The sequence below is a fragment of the Thamnophis elegans genome, unplaced genomic scaffold (assembly GCF_009769535.1).
Source record: "Thamnophis elegans isolate rThaEle1 unplaced genomic scaffold, rThaEle1.pri scaffold_168_arrow_ctg1, whole genome shotgun sequence".
Taxonomy (NCBI): Eukaryota; Metazoa; Chordata; class Lepidosauria; order Squamata; family Colubridae; genus Thamnophis; species Thamnophis elegans.
The window spans coordinates 6,862-32,500 of NW_022473637.1; the positions used below are offsets into that span (position 1 = coordinate 6,862).

At 44.8% G+C, this 25,639-nt stretch overlaps 1 protein-coding gene across 1 annotated transcript in view; it reads right to left on the minus strand.

The window, feature by feature from the left end:
• Positions 1 to 357: 357 nt before the first annotated feature.
• The window catches only part of LOC116523323 (coiled-coil domain-containing protein 33-like), a gene marked incomplete at its 5' end in the record, with an annotated part of 57,053 nt that continues 31,771 nt past the window's right edge, over positions 358 to 25,639 (minus strand). The window contains 8 exons of the mRNA XM_032238427.1: positions 358 to 519; positions 1,517 to 1,663; positions 10,699 to 10,770; positions 12,018 to 12,151; positions 12,937 to 13,060; positions 21,132 to 21,252; positions 22,354 to 22,445; positions 23,809 to 23,910. Coding sequence (XP_032094318.1) covers positions 358 to 519; positions 1,517 to 1,663; positions 10,699 to 10,770; positions 12,018 to 12,151; positions 12,937 to 13,060; positions 21,132 to 21,252; positions 22,354 to 22,445; positions 23,809 to 23,910 — 954 coding nt within the window. The remainder of the gene's footprint in view (positions 520 to 1,516; positions 1,664 to 10,698; positions 10,771 to 12,017; positions 12,152 to 12,936; positions 13,061 to 21,131; positions 21,253 to 22,353; positions 22,446 to 23,808; positions 23,911 to 25,639) is intronic.

Sequence of the window (25,639 nt, forward strand, 5' to 3'; positions counted from 1 at the left end):
GCTCCTATTTTTCTACTTGCATTTTCTAACATGTTTTCAAACTGTTAGGTTGGAAGAAGCTGGGACAAGTCACGGGAGCTCACTCCGTTACGCAGCGCTAGGGATTCGAACCGCCGAACTGCCGACCTTTCTGACTGACTTAGCGTCTTAGCCCCTGAGCCACCATGTCCCATTGAGATATGGAATAGGTGAGCTCTGAGGTCTTCTTCCTTTTGTGTCTGGTTTCTTTTTTAACGTTAAGATTGATGGAACACCGAAGGCCTCTACTTAGCCAGTGTTGGGTCTGGAAGCCCGAGCAAATGATGTTATCCGTGTCCAGGTTTTGCTGATCTCAGACTTATGGTGATGAGCTGACAGTTATGAGTCGGAAGTGGCCCTCAGGTCTTGAGATAATGTAGCCGTAATAGCCAGGAATGGACTAAATGAGTTCGCAATCAAATACTCGTCATTGCACTGAAAGCCTTGGATCCTACCAGCCAGGTTCCTCCTCAGAATGAGGTCAGGGAGGAATTTCTCCAGCTGTCGGAAAATTCAATTCGAAGATTGGATTAGAGCAGGGATGTCCAACTGGATTTCTTCAAGATCAGCATCGTAGCTCTCCTCCATGGGCTGGCAGTGCCTCAGGGTGGCCAGTTTTTCCTGGCAAAGTGCTGCTGGAGGCCGGGGAGGCAGAAAATGGGCCACGTGGGGGCTGCATGTGGCCTCCCCATGGCCTGTTTTGGTTGGCAGAGCCACCGCAGGTCAACCCTTTGATATTTCCAGGCTGGTTCTGTGGGTCAGATTTCAGTAAGGTTGGATCCGGCCCACAGGCCTTGAGTTTGACATGGGGGTGAAATCCAGCAGGTTCTGACAGGTTCTGGAGAACCAGTAGAGGAAATTTTGAGTAGTTCAGAGAACCGGTAGCGGAAATTTTGAGTAGTTCGGAGAACTAATAGTGGAAAATTTTGAGGAGTTTAGAGAACCGGTAGTGAAAATTTTGAGTAGTTCAGAGAACCGGTAGCCGAAATTTTGAATAGTTCAGAGAACCGGTAGCGGAAGTTCTGAGTAGTTCGGAGAACTAGTAGTGGAAATTTTGAGTAGTTCAGAGAACCAGTAGCAGAAATTTTGAGTAGTTCAGAGAACCGGTAGCAGAAATTTTGAGTAGTTCAGAGAACCGTTAGCGAAAATTTTGAGTAGTTCAGAGAACCGGTAACGAAAAGTTTTAGTTCAGAGAATCGGTAGTGGAAGTTTTGGGTAGTTCGGAGAACTAGTAGTGGAAATTTTGAGGAGTTCAGAGAACCAGTAGCAGAAATTCTGAGTACCTCAGAGAACCGGTAGCGGGAATTTTGAGTAGTTCAGAGAACCGGTAGCAGAAATTTTGAGTAGTTCAGAGAACCGGTACTAGAAATTCTTGGAAACAAACAAAATATTACAAGGGTGTCATGATTTCTACTGTTTTCACAGTCAAAGAGAGCTTCACTCTATGAGGTTGCTAGGAAGCGAGGACTATAACAAAGTAGGAAAATAAATCACTCACGCTATCTCTAGCTGAACTGGTCTTCTGTTCATTTTTGGAAGTTGGTCTTGTCCAGGGTTCCTTGATGGTCCCCAGCTCTCCCACCAACTCTGGATCCAAAATGGGAAGGCCATTTGTGGTTGATGAAGTCAGAAAGGTATCTGGCCTCTAGGCAGAACAAAACAAGAAGACATTACGATGGCCAGGCGTGAAGATGCCTTAAAAACCTTGGGCCTTGGAAAGCAGAGGAGGGAAATTGAATTGAATAGAATGGAATGGAATGAAGAATAAAATAGAAAAGAATTAAATGTAGAATAGAATAGAATAGAATGTAGAATAGAGTAGAATTGAATGTAGAATAGAATAGAATAGAATGGAATGGAATAGAATAGAATAGAATAGAATGTAGAATTGAATTGAATTGAATGTAGAATAGAGTAGAATTGAATGTAGAATTGAATTGAATGGAATGGAATAGAATAGAATAGAATAGAATGTAGAATAAAATAGAATTGAATGTAGAATGAAATAGAATAGAATAGACTAGAATGGAATGAAATGGAATGAATAAAATAGAAAAGAATTGAATGTAGAATAGAGTAGAATTGAATGTAGAATAGAATAGAATGGAATGGAATGGAATAAAATGTAGAATAGAATAGAATTGAATGTAGAATAGAGTAGAATTGAATGTAGAATTGAATGGAATGGAATAGAATAGAATAGAATAGAATAGAATTGAATGTAGAATAAAATAGAATTGAATGTAGAATGAAATAGAATAGAATAGAATGTAGAATAGAGTAGAATTGAATGTAGAATTGAATGGAATGGAATAGAATAGAATAGAATAGAATGTAGAATAAAACAGAATTGAATGTAGAATGAAATAGAATAGAATGGAATGAAATGGAATGAAGAATAAAATAGAAAAGAATTGAATGTAGAATAGAGTAGAATAGAATGTAGAATAGAATGGAATTGAATGTAGAATAGAATAGAAAAGAGAATAGAATAGAATAACAGAATTGGAAGGGACCTTGGAGGTCTTCTAGTCCAACCCCCTGCCCAGGCAGGAAACCCTACAGCACTTCAGACAAATGGTTATCCAACATCTTCCTAAAAACCTCCAATGTTGGAGCATTTGCAACCAGGAGGCAACTTCTGTTCCACTGATGAATGGTTCTCACTGTCAGGAAATCTAAGGGGCATAACAAACGGCAGATGGTCTTGAACAAACATTGATGGGTGGTTAATGAAGTAGAATTCCATCAAGGGCTAAGGCAACCTCTCCGTGCTCACCAATATGATCCCTTCATTTCCTACAATCCTAGGGCTAACTGGTTAAATTGGACGCTCCCTGGGTCCGGCAGCAAAGTGGCTACCGCCAATTCGGATGCCGTGACTCCAGGCTGTGACGGCTTATTTGAATCTTAATGGAGGGGTGGGGAGAAGGTAGGACTGCTCTGCCTATTCTTGGATTCGCTTTCTTAAAAATCTGCATCTCTCCAGATTTGGAGGAGAGAGGCAAACAGAATAACAGAACAACAAACAGAACAACACTATACCTCCGTGTCGAGCCCATCAAAGCACTGCCAGGGTGGAAGAATGCGTCAGGGACATCACCGTTGCCCGAGGGATGTCCCGTTGGGGAGTTCCTTTCGTGTCCTCACCTACCATCCCCACCAACCTACCACCGGTGTGTAGTAGTTCTTTATCTACTTGCGTTTTAAACAGCTAGGTTGGCAGGAACTGGGGGGAGTGACAGAAGCACACCCTGTTGCACAGCGGCACTCGGACTTCAAACACAGGTTGGCAAATTGTCAACCCAGCCTCCTAACTCTCCGGGAGTCTCCTTAATAACAGAATAGCCACAGAGTAGCAGAATAGGACTTTGGAGGTCTCCTAGTCCAACCGTTGAAGTCCACTCATCTTCACATTGCCAAGGTTGAGATACACTGCAAGGGAAGGTTACTTCAAAATCCCCATTCCCTCCAGATCAGCAGAGAATAGACAGGGGCATGGCCAGCCAGAGGTGGTATTTGCCGGATCTCCGAACTACTCAAAATTTCCGCTTCTGGTTCTCCAGAACTGGTCAGAACCTGCTGAATACCACCTCTGTTGCCCATCTACATATTTCACCCGGCTGGGGAGCAAAGTTTGACCTCAGCCAACCCTCCTTGGCATCAACCATCAGGCTTTCGGCTGGCAAGCGTCAATTAAATCCAGACAACCCCCAAAAGGACTTCCTGCAAAAGGCAGACCTCATTGTCAATCCCGCCAAGCCGACCACCCAGATGAGGCCCAGAATTGACTGAAATTATTATCGCCTTCCTCCCCCCCCCCCCCGCATCTGATGAAAAGAAAAGGAGCAAGTCTCGGCCAACGAAGCTTGCCACGTCTGCCCCCCCCCCCCCTCCTAATTCAATTAATTTCCCCCTAAAACTTCCTCTGGGAGCAGGCGGCGGAAACTGGCAAATTTTCGTTCGACAAAGACGTTCGTTTTTCCCCTCCCTTGCTCCGCTTCGCCATGGCCTCGCTGTCTGCCACTCATTAGCTGTCTAACAAAGCGAAGCCGGTGGAATCGTTCCCGCTCAGTAGTAATTCTATCACTGCTCTATAATTTCCGCAGCAATCACGATGTCTAACGATGCTGGGAAGGGGTGGGGGCTTAGAGGAGGAGGGGGGGGTTGTAACTCAGAAGAAGAACATTCTGCTGAGAAAACAGCCTTCAGCGAAGAGATGTGAGAGCACGCATGGATGTGTCTATCTATACCCACCACAGGTGCCACGCACAGCCCTCTCTGCGGGCACGCAAGCCATCGGCCCAGCTCAGTGGTGGGTTCCAGTAGTGGTTGGAAAGGCCCCGGCGTCACCTGCATGGACGTGCGCGGTACTTGCCTGTGGCGCTTCCGCAAGCCTCCGCGATGCTCCAGCTGCTCGGCGGAGCATCGTGCAGGCGCCGTACGCGTCATGCGACTGCGTGGAAGCGCCAAAAGCTTAAAGAACGGGTAAGGAGCGAGGGTGGGCGGGTGGGCCCTCCTCCGGAGCACCACACTGGAACGGTATCCGGTGCTCCGGTCAGGCTCCAGTACGCCCGTACCAGGGCGTACCGCCTGCAACCCACCACTGGCCCAGCTGAGCTTTACTGCACATGCGCACGAGCCTCGTGGCAGCTGATTTTCAGGTCTTTGCACGAATCCGTTGGCGGGGTAGTTTGCACAGAGGAGCATGGGGGGTGCAGTGCCCCCCCTGTGGCGCATTTTTGATCACAGGAGGCTGCAGGCAGCCCCGCTAGGCTCAAAACCGGGCACGGAGGGGGGTTGTTACATGTGCATGCACAGGGGGTTGTGGTGCATGGGGGAGGTGTCATGCACCCATTGCATTATGGGTGTGTGTGTGCATGTATGTGTGTGCTTTTGGACAAAAATATTAACTATCATTGATCTATATTCATGATGGCGAATGTATGCACGCAGGCCAGAGGTGGCACCCAGAGCCCTCTGTGTGGGCATGCACACCCTCGCCAGCTGCTCTTCTGGTTTCCCGTGCACATATGTGTGCCAGCCAGCTGGACTTTGCGGGCACTGGAGTGTTGGAAAACGGCCCGGAAAAACACCCTCAAAATGGCCAGGAAAAACAGCCTGAAAATGGCCTGAAAAATTCACCCAAACCAGGCATGCGTGCGCCAGCCAATTAGTCTTTGGGTTTCCAGCGCACACAAGTGCGTGTGTATGAACGTGTTTCAGTTTCGGCACTCAGTGCTGAAAAGGTTTTTTATCACTGATCTATACAGATAATCTTACTTATGACCACAATGTGGGACCAGAATTTCTGTTGCTGAACAAGGCGACTGTGCTTGGTTTTACGACCGTTTTTTGCAGGGGCAATAAGCAAAACATGCAGCCTCTAAGTGTATCAGCTTCCAACCTATGGCCTGATGGATCAGGGGCCAAAGGAGAAATGGGCAGACCCACAAGTTTATGAAAGTACCGCTGTTAGGGATGAGCTGCAACATGTTGTGTGACCAGTAGAGAGCAGCAAAGCGCGCATGGAGTGGTTAAGTCTTCGCTGCCACCTAGTGGTCGTATGAAGAATGGTCAGGTGGGCTATTGGGGGTGGGAGGAGGAGGAGGAGGAAGAAGGAAGAAAGGAGGAGGAGGTGGAGGTGGTGGTGGTGGAGGAGGAGGAGGAGGAGAAGAAGAAGGAAGAAGAAGAAGGAAGAAGAAGGAAGAAGAAGAAGAAGAAGAAGAAGAAGAAGAAGAAGAAGAAGAAGAAGAAGAAGAAGAAGAAGAAGAAGAAGAAGAAGAAGAAGAAGAATTATTAATTGGGGGGCTGCAGGCAGCTGGTGGGCTGACCACCCTGGCAGTACATCATTCTACATTATCCTTTAATTTATGTACTCCCCCTCACCCACCCTGCACTTAGCAATCCATCAGCACCTGTCACTGGGGAGGGAGCCCCACCACACATGGCAACCGATTGAATTTCATGGTGATGGGCCAAGATCTCCTTTTTGGGTGTATTTAAAAAGAAAACGAAAGGAAAAGGAGGCGGGGAAGGGAGGGGGAGGACTCATGTTAAAGCAGTTTAATGTGACAGCAAGCATGGGGGGGGGGGCAGAAATGACGGCTTAAGATCCCTGCTCCTTTTAGAATTAATTAACACCCCCCCCCATGGCTTTAGAAAGCTCCATAGATGTTCCTGAGCCAAGGCTCTCTCCTTCTCTCTTTCTTTCTCTCACCCTCTCTTCTTCTTCTCTCTCTCTCTCCCACCTTCTCTCCCTCTCTCCTTCTCCCTCTCTTCTTCCCCTCCCTCTTTCTCTCTCCCCCTCTTTCTCCTTCTCTCTCTCTTCCCATCCCTTTCTTTCTCTCTCCCTGTCCCACTCCCTCTCTTCTTCTCCCACTTTCCCTCCTTCTTTCCCTCTCTTCTTCTCCCTCCCTCTCTTCTTCTCCCTCCCTCTTTCTCTCCCTCTCTCTTTCTCTCTCCCTGTCGCACTCCCTCTCTTCTTCTCTCCCATTCTCCCACTCTCTCCCTCCTTCTCTCCCTCTCTTCTTCTCCCTCCCTCTCTTTCTCTCTCCCTCTCCCACTCCCTCTGTCACTCTCTCACACACTCTTCTTCTCCCTCCCTTTCTTTCCCTCCCTCTCTTCCTCTCTTCCTCTCTCTTTCTTTCTCTCTCCCACTCCTTCTCCCTGTCTTCTTCCCCCCTTTCCCTCTCTCTTTCTCTCTCCCTATGTCTCTCTTCCTCTCCCCCTCCCTCTGTCAAATAAATTAAAATACAGGATTGTACGGTTCTTGCTTTCAATGGAAAATGGGCAGAAGTTTGTAGGAGCTAAAGTCCTGGCCAGAGTTATAAATATGATTTATTATCATTATAAAAGTTGGGGATATTGGTAGTTCCGAACTTGTAGGGGAAGGAAAAAACATTTCTTCTTCTTCTCCTTCTTCTCCTTCTTCTCCTTCTTCTCCTTCTTCTCCTTCTTCTCCTTCTTCTCCTTCTTCTTCTTCTTCTCCTCCTTCTCCTTCCTCCTTCCTCCTTCCTCCTCCTCCTCCTCCTTAGAACAAATGATGTTCTAAGCTTCTTCTTCTTCATCTTCTTCTTCTCCTTCTTCCTCCTCCTCCTCTTCCTCCTTTCTCTCTCTCTGTGTTTGTATATTTATTAGCACCAGAGGGGGAGGGTCTCCGCAACCCACAGTCCTTCCGAGATCAAAACAATAATCAGCTAAATGAATTCTGCAACATTTTCCCGCATGACCAGGAGTGATAATTTAGTGCAGCAGCCAGCTGGAAGAAACGGGGATTAATTCTGCACTTACTGACGCCCCTGTGAATAATTCATCATGTGCAGCCCCCCCCCCCTCCTCTCCCAAGTGCTTCCCCAGACAGCCCGGCCCCAAACCGTGGATAAGGGTGGGTGGCTCCGGATGAAAAGAGCAAAGGAATTAACCTGCCAGGTTTAAATTTGGCCCAAGTTAGGAAGGAAGAGCACAGAAGCATCGCGGCTTCTACAGGTTCAACATTGGTCTTCTACAGACCCCCAGCGTTTCTTCTACTGCAGAAAATACAATTAGTGCCAACCTGCCTTCCACTGAGGACCTATAGACTGCACGAGTCAAAAAAGAGAGCTGTGAAAATATCTACAGACCCCTCACATTCTGGACATAAATTGTTTCAACTCCTACCCTCAAAACGACGCTATACGGCACTGCACACCAAGACAACTAGACAGAAGGACAGTTTTTTTCCTGAATGCCATCCCTCTGCTTAACAACTAATTCCCACAACACTGTCAAATTATTTATTAGGACTGTATTACTATTCTTCTCATCCTTTCTAGTACCTATCTCTCCATACTTATGACTATAACCATGTTGCTTCTATCTTTACAATTTACATTGTTTTTTTATTTGTTTCCTAGTACGATTTGATAACTTATTAGTAACCTTGACTATCACTGTTGTGTCTTTTTATTCTTGATGAGTGTATTTTATTCTCCTTATGTACACTGAGAGCATAGGCACCAAAGACAAATTCCTCATGTGTCCAATCACACTTCGCCAATAAAGAATTCTATTCTATTCTATTTTTCATCCCAATATTTATTCTATTCTATTCTACTCTATTGAATTCTATTGAATTCTATTCTATTCTTCATTCCAATATTTCTATTCTTCATTTCAATATTTATTCTGTTCTGTTCTATTCTATTCTATTCTGTTCTATTTTGTTCTATTCTGTTCTGTTCTGTTTTGTTCTATTCTATTCTTCATCCCAATATTTATTCTATTCTATTCTATTCTATTCTATTCTATTCTATTCTATTGAATTCTATTCTATTCTTCGTTCCAATATTTATTCTATTCTATTTTATTCTATTCTTCATTCCAATATTTATTATGTTCTGTTCTATTCTATTCTATTCTTCATCCCAATATTTATTCTATTCTATTCTTCATCCCAATATTTATTCTATTCTATTCTATTCTATTCTATTCTATTCTATTGAATTCTATTCTATTCTTCATTCCAATATTTATTCTATTCTATTCTTCAATCCAATATTTATTCTATTCTATTCTTCATTCCAATATTTATTCTATTCTATTCTTCATTCCAATATTTATTCTATTCTATTCTATTCTTCATTCCAATATTTATTCTGTTTTGTTCTGTTCTATTCTATTCCATAAAAGAGGCCAAATTTGGGCTGCAGTGATGCAATGCTCCTTGTGTCATCCTGAAGACCGCTTCCCGTCTTGCAAATTGTTCTACCAGGACCGGTTGTTTGTGGGTCAACGATGAGTTGCAAAATTATTGTGTTTTCTCCCTTTCCGTTTCCCTCTTCCCTTTCTTATTTCCACCCTCCACATTGATCCACAATGTAATTTAGCCCCGGCGAGTTGAAACGGGTACCTAGCTATGAATTGCTCTCAACCTCTGGGTTTCCCCCCCCCCCATCAAGACTGCCAGCCTGCAGAGAGGAGAAAGGGAAGGCAGCCAGGAGGTGCTTTCCAAGGCCATGTCAAACATCATCTATATTCATGACATGGATTTAGGAGGCCCCACTCTCTATGCTACTCGGAGTCGGCTGGCCAGCCGCCTGGGGTTTCTAATGCTTTTACAGGGCTTGGATAGAATTGCGAGGAGGAGGAGGAGGAGGAGGAGGAGGAGGAGGAGGAGGAGGAGGAGGAGGAGGAGGAGGAGGAGGAGGAGGAGAGGGAAGGACGCTTAATTCAATCCAGCCCCAGACTTAGGAGACAGGCGGGCAGAGGTCTAAGCAAGATGGTGGATTCCAAGCAGCGAAAGGATTAGGGAACATTGTGTTGCATCTGTTGTGCATTTCCGTCTGCAAGAATGCCTCTTTGGACAAACACCGCATTTGCATAGCTTTCGTATGCCGAGTGAGCCTGCACAAGCTTGGAAATGCATCGATTTTCGAACAGAGGACGTGTTTCCAGGGCACTGGTTGAATATGAATTATTTCGCTCCCGAGAAGAATTGCATTCCAAGCACGGCTAGATTTAGATGCCAAGAAACCTGTTGCGTTATTCCAGAGGTGGTATTCAGCAGGTCCTGACCAGTTTTGAAGAAGCCGGGAGTAGAAATTTTGAATAGTTCGGAGAACCGGCAAATACCACCGCTGGCTGGCCATGCCCCCATCTATTCTCTGCCTCCTGAGTCCCAGCTGATCGGGAGGGAATGGTGATTTTTACAGTATACTTCCCCTGCCATGCCCACCAAGCCATACCCACCAAGTCATGCCACACCCACCAAGCCACGCCCACAGAACTGGTAGCAAAAAAAAAAAATTGAATCCCACCACTGTGTTATTTCCTCTTTTCTCCTGACACCATCCTGAGATGGGATAGCTTGTGAGTCAGTCTTTTGTGGTAACCCACTTGTAGCATTAACAAGAATTGGGCTATCATAGTAAACAATAAAATGGTTTATTTCACAACTTAGACCTAAAGTTTAATGTCTTGCATGAACTGTGATCAAATGATGTATATTAATTGACATTCTCTCTCTCTTCTCTCTCTCTCTCTTTCTTTCTTTCTTTCTTTCTTTCTTTCTCTCTCTCTCTCTCTTCTCACTCTCTGTGTCTCTCTGTCTCTCTTTGTCTCTCTCTCTCTCTGTCTCTCTCTCTGTCTCTCTCTCTCTTCTCACTCTCTGTGTCTCTCTGTCTCTCCCTCTGTCTCTCTTTCTCTCTCTCTCTTTCTCTCTCTCTCTTCTCACTCTCTGTGTCTCTCTGTCTCTGTCTCTCTTTCTCTGTCTGTCTCTCTGTCTCTGTCTCTCTCTGTCTCTGTCTTTCTCTATCTCTGTCTCTCTCTCTCTCTCTCTGTCTCTCTCTCTCTTCTCACTCTGTGTCTCTCTATCTCTCCCGATGTCTCTCTTTCTCTTTCTCTCTCTCTCTCTCTTCTCACTCTCTGTGTCTCTGTGTCTCTGTCTCTCTTTCTCTGCTGTCTCTCTCTGTCTCTCTCTCTGTCTCTCTCTGTCTCTGTCTTTCTCTGTCACTGTCTCTCTTTCTCCACACTCCTATTTTTCTAAGATACATGAAACTAAGGATGAGAACTATTCACACCTCCCCCCAGTCCTGTATGGATTATGACCACTTAAGTCCAAAGGATTGACTGCAATCAAGACATTTGGCATTCTGGTAGGAAGCTCCCAAGTCATTGCAAACTGCTGTTTCCCAACCTTACCTCTGAGTTGATCAACTGAAGACCAAGTTGGACAGTAGGGAATCCACCAGACGTGGTTTTCATAGGGGTATCCTGGGGAAATAACAAGCAAAAGGCAAAATCAATTCACACAATCCATACAGTATGTAGAATTCGTTACTGAAGTTTCTTTAGAAGAATTCTAAAGCCTTAATAAAATTGATTATGCCTGTTTCCTTCTTAATATTGAAGAATTGCTTTGCTGGAGAAGATTAAAGGGCCAGCTAACCTAAGCTGCATTTTTTTTTTTAAAAAAAAGGAGCCGTTCAAAAAGTTTTCAAGAAGCATAGGGGAAGAAGAATTCTTCTCTCTTGATCTCCACAAAGTGGGTCATCCAAAGACTGGAAGAACTTCATTTGGTCATCAAGAGTTTCATTCATCCGTTGACTTATTCCAGTGGTGGGTTTCAAAAAAAATTAGAACCTCTTTTGTAGATGTGGCTGCTTTGTGGGAGTGGCTTGCCGGCCATGTGACAGGGTGGGCGTGGCCAACTTGTAAAATGTGGTGAAACTCACTTAACAATGCTCTTGCTTAGCAACCAAAATGTTGGCTCAGAAACTGGCATTTGAAGCACACAAGTCTTAAAGCTGTCAAGTTACAAGACCCTTGCACCCCTAATCCTTTAGAAAAGAAAAACCCAGGAGTGTTCAAACTTGACAGCTTTAAGACTTGTGGACTTCAACTCCCAGAATTCCTCCTCCAGTTATGTTGGCTCAGGAACTCTGGCATTGAAGTGTGCAAGTCTTAAAGCTGTCAAGTTACAAGACTCTTGCACCCCTAACCCTTTAGCAAAAAAACCCCAGGGTGTTCAAACTTGACAGCTTTAAGACTTGTGGACTTCAACTCCCAGAATTCCTCCTCTCGCTCTTCATCTTGATAATGTGCAGATGGGAGGGGGAAGGGAGCTGGAACTGGTTCTAAATGGCACTGTAGATTTGTGGAACCTCTTCTATAGAAGAGGTTAGAACTGGCAGGAACCCACCCCTGACTTATTCCACAGATTAAGATGAATCCTCTTCCAAAACGTATCCATGTCATTTACATTGACAGTTTGAGACGGAACCTACAATACTACGTTGTTCTAGAACAGGGTTTTCCAATCTGGGCAACTTTGAGATGTGTGGACTTCAATCTCTAGAATTCCCCAACCAACATGACTTTCGAGAGTTGACGTCCATACATTTCAAAATTGGCCCAGTGGGAAGAGAATGACCTGGAGCACAAATGTGATGGAATGCACCCATTTGGGGGAAAAAACACCCCAATATTATTCCACTATAATCTGATCCATCCATTCCTACCTGGATGGGTAGATTTTCTACCCTGATTCCACTTCGGCTACTGTCCGCCACAAGCTTTCGGTAAACTCGATTGGTCAGTGGCAACACGGAGTAGCCTAAAAACGTTGACTTGCCTTCCAGATCTTCTCCTGAGGCTGGCCGTGTTGGAGAAGAATAAAAAGTGGATTAGCTTACTTCATAGAAGAATAGGAAAGATCAAATAAAACAAAGTTATTGGTCTTTCTCGGGAACTGCTAATTTTAGAATTCAGATTCTTCCCATTAAGAAAGAGGTAAGGAGAGGTGGGTGGGAGGGAGAGAAGGAGAAGGAGAGGAGGGAGGAAGAGAGAAAAAGAGAAGGAGAGAGGGTAGGAAGGAGAAGACAGAGGGTAGAAGTAGGGGAGAAGTAAGGGAAGGAAGAAGGGGAAGGAGAGGAGGAAGGAAGGAAGTAGAGAAGGAAGGGAGGGAGAAAAGAAAAGAAAGAGAAAACAAGGTGGTGTCATAGCAGGATGTTCCTGGATGCATGCCATCGAAGAGCTACTAGGCATCAGGAACAATTACGCAATTACAGGAGGTGATTGCACTCAGCGGGTGGTCATTAGGCTCCTCTCCAGACTATAAAAGGACTGCTTGTGCACACGCCCCTCTTGCAGAAGTCAACACAGGAACTAATGTTGGAGAACATTATTGTGAGCTTGGCAGGCTGGATTGCTGCCACGGCTCATCTGTGCTGGATTGCTGCCCAAGCTTGTCTGTGCCGGTTTGCTGCCAAGGACCTGTCTGTCTGTTAATTAAATGCCGTAACTTATCTTTGGCACGGAGTATGTTGGTGTGGGATGAGGGGGGGTCAGAACAATGAACAATGACCTATGATTTGGGAAGAGTTGGCAAGTTTCCGGACCTCATTCTCCTCTCTTAGAAAGAAGATGTCTGGGACTTACTTGATTTATAATATTCAATTAGCAAGGCCGTATCATCCGAAAAAGCAGTAGCGCCATCCCTTCCTTGAAATAGGAAGGAAGTATTCCACGTGGGTTGTTCAGGAGGTCCCCTGAATGGCGTCACCTGAGAGTTGGGGGAAAGATAGGGTGAAAAAGATAGAGACATACAATCAGTGGTGGGTTTCAAAAAATTTTCGAACCTACTCTGTGGGTGTGGCCTCCTTTGTGGGAGTGGCTTGCCTGCCATGTGACCTGGTGGGAGTGGCTTGCCCGCCATGTGTTCTCTCTCTCTCTCTCTCTCTCTCTCTCTCTCTCTCTTTCCTTCCTTTTGTGTCTCTGTCCCTTTTCCCCTTTTTCTTTCATCTCTCTCACTCTTTCTTTCTTTCTTTCTTTCTTTCTTTCTTTCTTTCTTTCTCTTTCTCTCTCTGTGTGAGCCTGTCTGTCTGTCTGTCTTTCTCTGTGTGTGTGTGTCAGTGGTGGGTTTCAAAAAATTTTGGAACCTCTTCTGTAGGTGTGGCCTGCTTCTGGGTCCACTGATGGAACCTCTTCTAACCGGTTCGGTAGATTTGACGAACCGGTTCTACTGAACTGGTGCGAACTGGTAGGAGCCCACCTCTGCATACAATCAAGATCAACTGGAATGCTGATACCACTCTAGAAAGCCTTAGTAAGACCACACCTAGAGGATTGCATCCAGTTTTGGTCACCACACTATAAAAAAAGATGTTGAGACTCTAGAAAAAGTACAGAGAAGAGCAACCAGGATGATGAGGGGACTGGAGGCTCAAACATATGAAGAACAGTTACAGGAACTGGGCATGGCTAGTCTAGTGAAGAGAAGGACCAGGGGAGACATGATAGCAGAGTTCTAGCATTTGAGGGGCTGCCACAGAGAGGTTGGGGGTCAAGCTATTCTCCAAAGCACCTGAAGACCAAACAAGGAATAATGGATGGAAACTGACCAAGGAGAGATTCAACCTGAAAATAAGGAGGAATTTTTCTGACCATGAGAACAATCCACTCATGGAACAGAAGTTGCCTTCAGAAGGTGTGGGAAGCTTCATCACTGGAGGCTTTCAAGAGGAGACTAGACTGCCATTTGTCAGAAATGATGTAGGGTTTCCTGCTTGGGCAGGGGGTTGGACTAGATGACCCACAAGGTCCCTTCCAACTCTGTTAATCTAATCTCAAACTCAGGAGGCACCTCGGTGTTGAATCAAGAAACCTTAATAGAGTCTGCTTGGCTGAGTTCACACGGAGAAGACCGCATGTCTTTCTCATAGCCTGCTGAAAAAGCAATAAAAAAATAAACAGGCAATAAAAAAGGAGGAAAGCTTCACTGTATTACACAACATAACACTTTCGCCATAAAATTTAATTGCGCAGGAAGACAGAGATAACATATTTGCAGAATATCCTCATTTTCAGATCCCATATACAGATGACTCCAAGAAAGGGCATAGGGACCATGGTGGGAGCAGAACAACAGATTTTAACAGAATAACAGAGTTGGAAGGGATCTTGGAGGTCTTCTAGTCCACCCCTTGCCCAAGCAGGAGACCCCCACACCGTTTCTGACAGATGGCAGTCCAGTCTCTTCTTGAAAGCCTCCAGGGATGAAGCTCCCACAACTTCTGAATAACAGAATAATAACAGAGTTGGAAGGGATCCTGGTGGTCTTCTAGTCCACCCCTTGCCCAAGCAGGAGACCCCACACCATTTCTGACTGATCACAGTCCAGTCTCTTCTTGAAAGCTTCCAGTGATGAAGCTCCCACAACTTCTGAATAACAGAATAATAACAGAGTTGGAAGGGATCCTGGAGGTCTAGTCCACTCCTTGCCCAGGTAGGAGACCCTACACCATTTCACAGATTAACAGAGTTGGAAGGGACCTTGTAGGTCATCTGGTTCAACCCCCCACCCCACCCAAGCAGAAGACCCTGCACCATTTCTCACATGTGGCAGTCCAGTCTCCTCTTGAAAGCCTCCAGTGATGAAGCTCCCACAACTTCTGAAGGCAACTTCTGTTCCGTGGGTTGATTCTTCTTACTGTCCTTATTTCCAGGTTGAATCTCTCCTTGGTCACTTTTCATCCATTATCCCTTGTCTGGCCTTCAGGCTTTGGAAACTAGCTTGACCCCCATCCTCTCCATGGCAGCCTCTGAAATACTAGAAGATGCTATCCTGTCTCCCCTAGTGCTTCTCTTCCCTAGACTAACCTTGCCCAGTTCCTGCAAACGTTTAAATAAACCGTTCCTGAAACCTGATTGAGCTGACTTTGGAATGAGTAAACATCAATCTGCACGGGTCAAACATTAATTAAATGATTCATCCCCAGCAATCAAACAAAAATGTATTAGAAAAGCAAGCATCGAAGCAATTAGCAAATGAAGCATGCATTGTCTTCCCTCTCCCTCGAACCAGGAATCAGGGGAACGAGAGGGAAGAGAAAAAGTCTTGCTTACATTCGTATCCAAGCATATGAACCCAAAAGCTGTGTTCACACAACAACATGCTTAACAAAGGCAGATGCACAAGAGCTGTTACTCTTGGTTACTACGGAATTATTTTGTTCATCTTTCTCTACCAGTAGATGGGTTTGTGACTCCTTGTGTGGCACAAACCCAGATAATGGGTTAATCAAATGAAATATATTAATTAACATTCTCTCTCTCTCTCAGCCCACCCTCCCTCCCTCTTTTCCTCCCTCCCTTCCTCTTTCTCTCTCTTTCTCCCTTCCCCTTCTCTCTTTTCCTCCTTCCCTCCCTCTTTATCTCCCTCCCTTCCTCTTTCTCTCTCTTTCTCCCTTCCCCTTCTCTCTTTTCCTCCTTCCCTTCCCCTTCTCTCTCTTCCTCCTTCCCTCCCTCCTTCCCTCCCTCCCTCCCTTCCTTCCTCCCTCCCTCCCTCTTTTCCTCCCTCCTTCTTTCTCTCTCTCCCTTCCTCTCTCTTTTTCTCCATCCCTTTCCCTTCTCTCTCTTCCTCCTTCCCTCCCTTCTTCCCTCCCTCCCTTCCTCCCTCCCTCCCTCTTTTTCTCCCTCTTTTCCTCCTCTTTTCCTCTCTCCCTCTCTCTCTTCCTCCCTCCCTCTTTTCCTCTCTCCCTCTCCCTCTTCCTCCATCCCTCTTTCTCTCTCTCTCTCTCACACACACACACATTTACAACCCGGAGTTTTCTTAGGCAAAACACTAAAAGGAACATCATTACTTATTCATTTAATAATAGCATTTGTATACCTCCAGCCCCCACAAGGACTGCCAGTGATTTACAAAAGGCTGGGACATAAAATCCATACAATCATAACCCTCTCATGATTAAGCCACACGCATAACCCCGAAGGTTATCTTCTGCGCTCGCTCTCTTTCTCTCTCTCCCCCCCCCCAATTCCCAGGGCAGCCTAGAACTCAGACATCCCCTCCAAATGTCTTCTGACAACATTAATAGCGTTGAATTGTTGAGGTCCATTGAGCTGTGGGGGGTCAACGCTGCAAAACTCAACTAATAGCCATTCCGACCAACTCATCTGAAATCCCGCTCCTGTTGGGTGAATTTTTGCTATTCTTCTGATGATAGAAAAGATTATGGAGGCCAAGGGGCACTGGGCAATATTCTAACCAAGCACACCATCATCCTCCATCAATCGGAATAGAGAGGGAAGGGACCTTGGAGGTCTTCTAGTCCAACCCCCTTCTCAGCCTAGAACTTAAGGAGAACTTTCCTGGCCGTGAGGACAATGAATCAATGAAATTGATTGCTTGCTTCCAGAAGTTGTGGGTGCTCCAACTCTGGAGGTTTTCAAGAAGAAACTGGACATCCACTTGTCCAGAATGGCATCGGATCTCTTGCCGTGAGCAGGAGGTCAACCTAGAAGATCTCCAAGGTCCTTTCCAACCCCATTATTCTATGTTCTTGACGGGGAAAAAGGATGCTAGAAGACTCCAAACTTTATCAGCACGCTTTCTAGACAACTCGTGTTCCACGGAGTCATCATTCCAGAGATATTTCTGAATATCCCCAAAACAAGGAGATCGTATTGCAGTGTGTATCTCATCCTTGGCAACGTGAAGATGAGTGGACTTCAACGGTTGGACCAGGAGACCTCCAAAGTCCTATTCTGTCACTATTCTGTTATTAAGGAGCAGGGTGACTCATGGAGTTAGGATGCTGGGTTGGCAATTTGCCAACCTGTGTTTGAAGTCTGGGTGCTGCTGTGTGACGGGGTGCGTTCCCGCCACTCACACCAATTCCTGCCAACCTAGCAGTTTAAAACTCAAATATCTCAAAGAGAAGGAGACTGTATTGCAGTATTTCTCAACCTTTGGCAATTTCCAAATCCAGAATTCCCCAGAAATTGTACAAGGTTGCGTGGATGGGGGAATGTAACTAAGCTTTCTGGATTTCTTCCTTCTTTCTTTCTTTCTTTCTTTCTTTCTTTCTTTCTTTCTTTCTTTCTTTCTTTCTTTTCTCTCTCTCTCTCTTTCTTTCTTTCTTTTTTCTTTTTTTACAACCCTTCGCTTGCCCGAGGACAGACAAACAGATGGCATTTCCCACCGTCACGGATCGATGCCTTAAACTGGGATTGGAATGAGTTTCCGCGCAGATCTCGCAGCTAATCGGGGGGGGGGGGGACCGATCAGCGGAGTAAGGAACGGAATCACCATTCAGGAATGGATACGACGGCTCAGCACGGACACTCAAGGGTTAAACAATCAGCTGAAAAGGACATAGGCAGGAAGAAAGATTGTGTGTGGGTTTGGGGGAGGGGGGTGGGATGGAGAGAGAGAGGTGGGGGAGAGAGAGAAAGAGAGAGCGAGAGCGGACGTGATAGTTCAATTCCCCCTGAGGATTAATTTGTAATTCAATTGCTAAGTGCAATCCTGATGCCCAGAAAGTGTAATTTACGGTTTGTAAAGCAAACCACTTGGGTGGGGTGGCCTTAACCCCATTCGTGTCTCTGCCTCCTCTACCCCAAACCATGTCTTGCTGTTTTGAAGGCTGGAGATGGGAGCGTTTAGAAATTGTGATTTTTTTGTGAGGGGGGGTGGGTGGGCGCTTTCCACCCTCATTTGGGATGATCCCAACTCTATTGAAGAGATCAGCCCTCCCCCTTTCGCAGTTATAAAATGCATATGAATAATACAAATGGAGAATGGTTGCAGGAATTGGGTTTGGCTAGTCGAGGGAAAAGGAGGGCTAAGTGGGGAGGGGGGGGAGAGATGATAGCAGTCTTCCAATAACTGAATAGAATAAGAGAACAGAAGGCAATACAAGTCAGCAGTGGGAAGAGGGTCTCAGACCAATATATATGTATTTTCATGTAAGTCTGGAAGAATGGAATGGAATAGAATATGGAATGAGAATAGAATAGAATAGAATAGAATATGGAGTGAGAATAGAATATGGAGTGAGAATAGAATATGGAATGGGAATAGAATACAGAATGAGAATTGAATATGGAATGAGAGTAGAGTAGAATAGAATGTGGAATGAGAATAGAATATGGAATGAGAATAGAATAGAATAGAATAGAATATGGAATGAGAATAGAATATGGAATGAAAATAGAATAGAATAGAATATGGAATGAGAATAGAATAGAATAGAATGTGGAATGAGAATAGAATAGAATAGAATATGGAATGAGAATAGAATATGGAATGAGAATAGAATATGGAATGAGAATTGAATATGGAATGAGAATTGAACATGGAATGAGAGTAGAGTAGAATAGAATGTGGAATGAGAATAGAATAGAATAGAATAAAATATGGAACGAGAATAAAATATGGAATGAGAATAGAATAGGAATAGAATAGAATAGAATAAAATAGCAGAGTTGGAAGGGACCTTGGAGGTCTTCTAGTCCAACCCCTGCTCAGGCAGGAGACCCGATCTAGACCATTTCAGACAAATGGTTGTCCAATCTCTTCTTAAAAACCTCCAGTGATGGAGCACCCACAATTTTTCTGGAGGCAAGTCATTCCACTGATTAATTGTTCAATATTTGAGGGCTGCCCCAAAGAAGGGGGAGTCAAGCTATTCCCCAAAGCACCTGAAGGCAGGACAAGAAGCAATGGGTGGAAACTAATCAAGGAGAGAAGCAACCTAGAACTAAAGAGAAATTTCCTGACATCGAGAACAATTAATCAGTGGAACAGAAGTTGCCTCCAGAAGTTGTGAATGCTCCAACACTGGAAGTTTTAAAGAAGAGACCACTTGACTGAAACGGTATAGAGTCCCCTGCTTGAGCAGTGGGTTGGATTAGAAGACCTCCAAGGTCCCCTTCCGACTCTGGGACTCAGTTAAAAGGGACAAACATCATCACCCATCGGTGTCCTTTCTCTTGGACCTTGTTGAGAGCAACCGCACAGGACTTCCCCAAAGATGTATTTAAATGAAATTCAAGGTCTGAAGGTCAGCCTTGTGATTCAATTTTGCTCTTTCTTAGCAGATTGAATTTTGCTTCCTCTGCGCAGATTCAATTTTGTTTTTTCTTCTTCGCAGAACTCACCTACACACACCCCTCCTCCTCACCGAGAGCCTCCTGCTTGGAGAAAATTGACTGAGAGAGAAAAATCCAAGCGAAATCAAAAAGGAGGCCCTGGCCTGGAGGTTTTCTATCCCTGCTACTCCTACTTCTGCATCTCTGTTGCAGAAAACCAACATTCATTTCAGGTCTTTAACAAAACGGATAAAAAGCGAGGGGAGGGAATATATTTTCACAGCCCAGATGGCTCCGCTAAATCATTTATAACACCCTATCGACATCCTGTATCGTTTCTTTCCTTCTTTTTCGCCAATTCCAGCTGGCAACGTGCCTCATCGGAGGATTGTCAGTCGAAACCGGATGGAACAGGGATTTCCCTTCCCTTCTCTTCCCCTCCCGCCCAGGAACTAATATTCATGAACCTAGGAGCGACTTTTGCTATCCTTATGCTCTACTCATTGTCTATGGCTTCCTGTGAGGCCCGTGTGGACAACTTTTAAAAATATATCTCCTGTCACCGCTTCTGCAACTCACTCAAGTGCCAAAGAGCGGCAAGAATATCTCTGGATGACCTTATTTCACTGGCGATGGATGTCCAACATTCTTCACTGTCTTAAGATCACAGGAATAACACAACAACTTTGTAACTCTGATGGAATGGAGCAGAGGTGGGTTCCTAGCAGTTCGCACCAGTTCGGTAGAACCGGTTCGTCAAATCTACTCAACCGGTTAGAAGAGGTTCCACCAGTGGACCCGGAAAGCAGGCCACACCTACAGAAGAGGTTCCAAAAAATTTTGAAACCCACCACTCACACTCACACACACACACACACAGACTCACACAGAGAGAGAAAGAGAAAGAGAAAGGAAGGAAGAAAGAAAAAAAGAAAAAAAGGAAGAAAAAGTGAGAGAGAGATGAAAGAAAAAAAGGAAAAAGGGACAGAGAGACAAAGGAAGGAAGGAGAGAGAGAGAGAGAAAGAGAGAGAGAGAGAGAGAAGGAAAGAAAATACATGGCCGGCAAGCCACTCCCACCAGGTCATATGGCCGGCAAGCCACTCCCACAAAGGAGGCCACACCCACAGAGTAGGTTCGAAAAAAATTTGAAACCCACCACTGGAATGGAGTGAGGAAGTATATCCTCAGGAGGAAGGGGAGCAGTCAGAGAATTGGGTGAAATTGGATTACTACAGAGAGGAAGAAGAGTTGGACTCAGAGACAAAGTTGAAGCAAGACCTGAATTCTCTCTCATCTCAACTCCTAAATCAAGCCGAAAAAGGACAACCATTTGTCCGGGATGGCCTCCTATCTTGAGCAGGGGGTTGGACTAGAAGACCTCCAAGGTCCCTTCCAGCTCTGTTCTGATTGATTGATTGAGAAGTAAGAAGCAACTCAGCCTGGATATTATTGTGTGTGTGAGAAAAAGGGTGAAGAGAGCCTCTCCTTAATAGTTCCCAGAGTATATTGCAGAAATCTGGCAAGATTCTGTCTATCGGTGTTAAACAATAAAGAACTCAACCTGGATGAATCACCATGTTTCATTCTTGGTTTTGAGCTTGACATCAACCCAACACAACTGCATCATAAACTGGTCTGGCTTTGGAAGAGACGGACAATGGATTTCTTTGTTCTTCTCCATTTCCTTCTCCAACTCTAAGTCCTTGGGTTCCCTCAGCCACTCAGCCAGAGCTTTCCTCTGCCTCTTCCTTCCTACCTGTGGATATCCATGGTTGTTGACTCGAGGGACGTCAAAATCCTCCATTATAGGATCTGGGAAATTCACCACGGTCAAAGGAACTGCTGGAGCATCAGGTAACCGGGTTTGCATCTCCCGTCTTTAGAAAGAATGAAAAGGACAGGAGAAGAATTATTTGTTATCCACAGCTTGGCGCCATTTGATTGCTGGCAAGATGATTCTAATTGCAGCATAATCCCAGTCTGGTAGACATCTTCTCAAAAGGAAATCCTGTACTACTCAAAGGGGCTCCTTGTGCCACACCATGAAGGCTGCTCAGAAGTAAATTCCACCAAGCTAAGATACATTTATGGCCTTACACAACTTTTGACTTTCTGAACCAATCTCTGGGCAGGAAAATTAGAAGGAGATAGTTATGTATCACATGATTCAGAAAAACCAGAGAGCTTGGAGTGAATTGCAATTGTCCCATTCATGTCATTTAGAGGTCAACTTTCTTAGAAAGCCTCACTGTTTCTTTTCTGGATCTTCAGGAAGTTAGTACCCAATCCCAATGAGGTTGCCACCTCACACATGTGTGTATATACTGTTGTGGCCTGCCAGTGGATCGGGCAGCAGATTCGGCCAGTGAGGAGGTTGGGGAGGAAGATGGGCCAGTCCTGGAGTCTGGGGAAGGCTCTGATGAGGGCTCTGCATCGGAGGCAGAGAGGGGGCCAGGGCCGTCTGGCAGTTCTCAGCTGCCTTCAGAGCTAGACAGCAGTGAGGCAGACGAACAGCTGGAGCCTGTTCCCAGTGTTTGCCTGTGCAGAGCTGCCAGAAGAAAAGAACAGCTCAGAAATCAGAAATCGACTTGGGAGTAAAGCCACAGGGGAATGGTGAATGACCCCTCCCAGAGGAAATAAAAGAGGAGCCAAAGGGGAGAGGGCTTTTGCAGGAAACCATTCATTCGTTCGTCAGTTTGTTTCAGGAGTGTGAAGATCTGTCCGTGAATCTCAGAGACTCTGTGCCCAGCCTTTCCTTGCAGAGCCTTGGGAAATATTTACATGGCAGCTTTCCAAGATAGATAAGGTCTGCGGTCATAAATACTCCTTTGAAAGACTGTTTGCAAGGCCTTTGCTGAATGTGAATGAGAGGAATTCACATTCGTTGAATAAAAGGGGTTTTGTCAGGACGAGGAATCTGCTTCATGCTTTTTGGGGAAGCCTACCTGCACATTCCTTACTCAGGGTCTGTTACTCACGTGTAAGCCCCAATGTTGTTCACTATTCTAGCAACGGCTTTCACTTTGCCACCAGGCTGCGCAAGAGGTTCATTGATCCCTTTAAGAAAAACCTAAAATTGGAATGGAAATGGAAAAGATCAGGAACAGATTTCCCCGAAGCACTGTGGGAAGGAATATTCCCTGCACTCTTCCCCTGTAGAATTGTGTCAATTACTTGAATTGTTGGTTGTTGTTTTTTTAAAAAAATCATCCATGGAGGTCCTTCTTTAGACCTCTTTGAAATTCAGTTTCTGTTGAAGACCACCAAGTTCTAAATGTGTGCGACTTGAAGCATCATGAAGTGGTCAAGAAATGGTTGTTTGTAAAGTAAACAACCATCTCTTGACCAGTTAAGGATCTTTCATATCACACACATTTCGGCACCAAGAGAAGCAACGGTCACATTTCTCATCTTTAAAAAAAAAAAATCAAACATACCATTGTCTCTTAAAATTCAAAATGGAGGAGGATACTGTGAAGGAAACAATGATAATCTGGGCTTAAAAACTTTGGGTACAATATTGAATTGGAGCACTGGGAAAAATTATGGAGGAGGGGAATTATAAATGGACAATGTTGGCATCCTACAAGGAAAACATCTGCAAAATGTTTTATAGGTGGCATTCCCCCCACCCCATCCTAACGAGATTGGCCAAAATGTTCCCAAATAGATCTCTAAACTGTTGGAAATGTAATCACCAAAAGGGGACCTTCTATCATATGTGGTGGGCGTGTCCAAAAGCCAAAGAACCGTGGACCAAAATTCAAAAAGAAGAAATAATAGAAATAATAATAGAAATAATAGAACAAAAAAATTGACATGAACCCTGAGCTGTTTCTTCTAGGAATAATAAAAAATATATATTAGTAAGGATATGTCGGTGAAATACAAAAAAGAAATCCAGTATTTAATATTACATATACTTACAGCGGCAAGGATTGCCTATATTATATATACACATACATACATACATACATACATACATACATACATACATACATACATACATTCATTTAATGTCATAACCCCTGGTAAGCCCCAATTATGGGAGGAAGCTAACTGCTTCCATTCTCTGTCCATCGGCTCATCACAAGAGTCCATCACTACAGAAACCCAATATTTTTACTGTTGCCTTTGTTATATTTGTGTTATATTTGTGCTGATAAATAAATAAAGGGAGACTAGTATAGATCTATAGATCTATCTAGCACAGGTTCGAATCCCAGTAAGGGTATGGCTAGCTGATGAGAGCTAAATAGCTTGAAATAGATCTATACTAGTCTCCCTTTATTTATTTATCAGCACAAATATAACATATATATAAAATCACAGGTCTCGCTCCACTTGACTTATTCATGAAGCTCTTGGTGACCCATTTATCTCCCCAATGGCTTGGATCTAATAATTTTTCAATCCCTTGTTCTGGTCCTCACCTCAAGCCCTGTGTAGTTCACTCCAGCGTAGCGTGGGATGAGGCTACGTTTGCGAAGGATCGATGCGTATAACTTGGTTCCTGTTTGGTCCTTCTTCCGAGGCTGTTGGAGGGGAAACCAAAGACCGGAATGAAAAGAGATCAGAAGGTGCAAAGGAGACGAGAAAGCAAAGCGGTAGGAGGCTTAGCACTAGCAATAGCAATAGCAGTTTAGACTTATATACCGCTTCATAGGGCTTTCAGCCCTCTCTAAGCGGTTTACAGAGTCAGCATATTTGCCCCCAACAACAATCCGGGTCCTCATTTTACCCACCTCGGAAGGATGGAAGGCTGAGTCAACCCTGAGCCGGTGAGATTTGAACCGCCGAGCTGCAGAACTGCAGTCAGCTGAAGTAGCCTGCAGTGCTGCATTTAACCACTGTGCCACCTCGGCTCTTACGGGTTTGTTCTTGAGATGGCTCTAAGGCAGTGTTTCTCAACCTTGGTGACTTTAAGTCCTGTGGACTTCAACTCCCAGAATCCCCCAGCCAGCATAGCTGGCTGGGGGATTCTGGGACTTTAAGTCCACAGGACTTAAAGTCACCAAGGTTGAGAAACACTGCTCTAAGGAACTGTAATTGATAAGTAAATCAGGAGCTGTTCATTACAGTTCATGCTACCCTGGAGAATAATCTAGAAAGTTCAATGCCATAAATTGCTCTAGTTGGCACAAAAGTAAATACAATAATGCTTCTTCCATTCCTGGAGAAAGAATGAAAGTGGCTTTCAACTAAACCAACATCAAAGATTTGGCTGTTGTGAAAGGCTACAGCCATCGTCAGGGTTTCAAGCAATAGACCCATAGCAAGCAGATGAATTCCTCAAAGAATAGCTTTATTGGAGATACCATATTGGCACCGAACTGGTGAAAACCGACTCGGAAGGTTCCCACGGCTTTCACACAAAAGCCGAAGTCTTCCCTCAATCCCAATCAGTCAGTCACAGGCTCCAATCAAAGCACTGCCTGGTTGCCTGGTGACAGTACTCCTCCTTCCTCTCACTGGGTGTGAGAATGTCCTTGGTTCCCAAGGGAAAGTATTTGATTTTGGCTACAAAACCCCAGCTATCTCTAATCTCCCCCCCTATGTGGCAACCCTGAAGCTCCAAGGTGGCTTCGGTCAGGTCAGCTTCAGGGTTGAAAGCCAGTAAATCCGACCGTACAAAAGGCGAGCGCTTGTGTTATGATGTCACAAGGCATTTTTTGCTTGTTTTTCTCGTCATTGTGGTTGTTTCCAGATACCTACACGGCCACAAATGTTTCGTATTTGGTCTGTGCTAATCTCTTGCGATCAGCGGATATCTAAGCAGTGTTCGTCAACCTTGGCAGCTCGAAGAGATGTGGACCTCAACTCCCAGAACTCCTCATCCCACAAGGCTGGCTGGGGACTTCTTGGAATTGAAGTCCACGCTTCTTCAAGTTGCCAAGGTTGACAAACACTGATTTAGAAGAATCGTAATTCTCTCTCTGTGGAGGTTTCCAATGTAAGGTTGGACAGGTGTCTTTTGGAGATGATGAAGCTCTGGATTATTAAGCAGAAGACGTGCATGGTTTATAAACATCTCCAGTTCTATAGATGTTCTGACTGAGGCTTCCTAAAAGCATGAAGCAAACTCTTTGTCCCAACAAAAACCCCTTTTATTAATTTGCTGTGAATTCTGCTCATTCACATCCAGCAAAGTCTTTCAAGGGAGGATTTACAGTCACAGACCTTATCTGGCTTGGAGAGCTGCCAGGCCGAGATCTGCAGAACCTGGCAAGGAGTCTCGGAGAGTCACGAAACAATTAAGCGAAC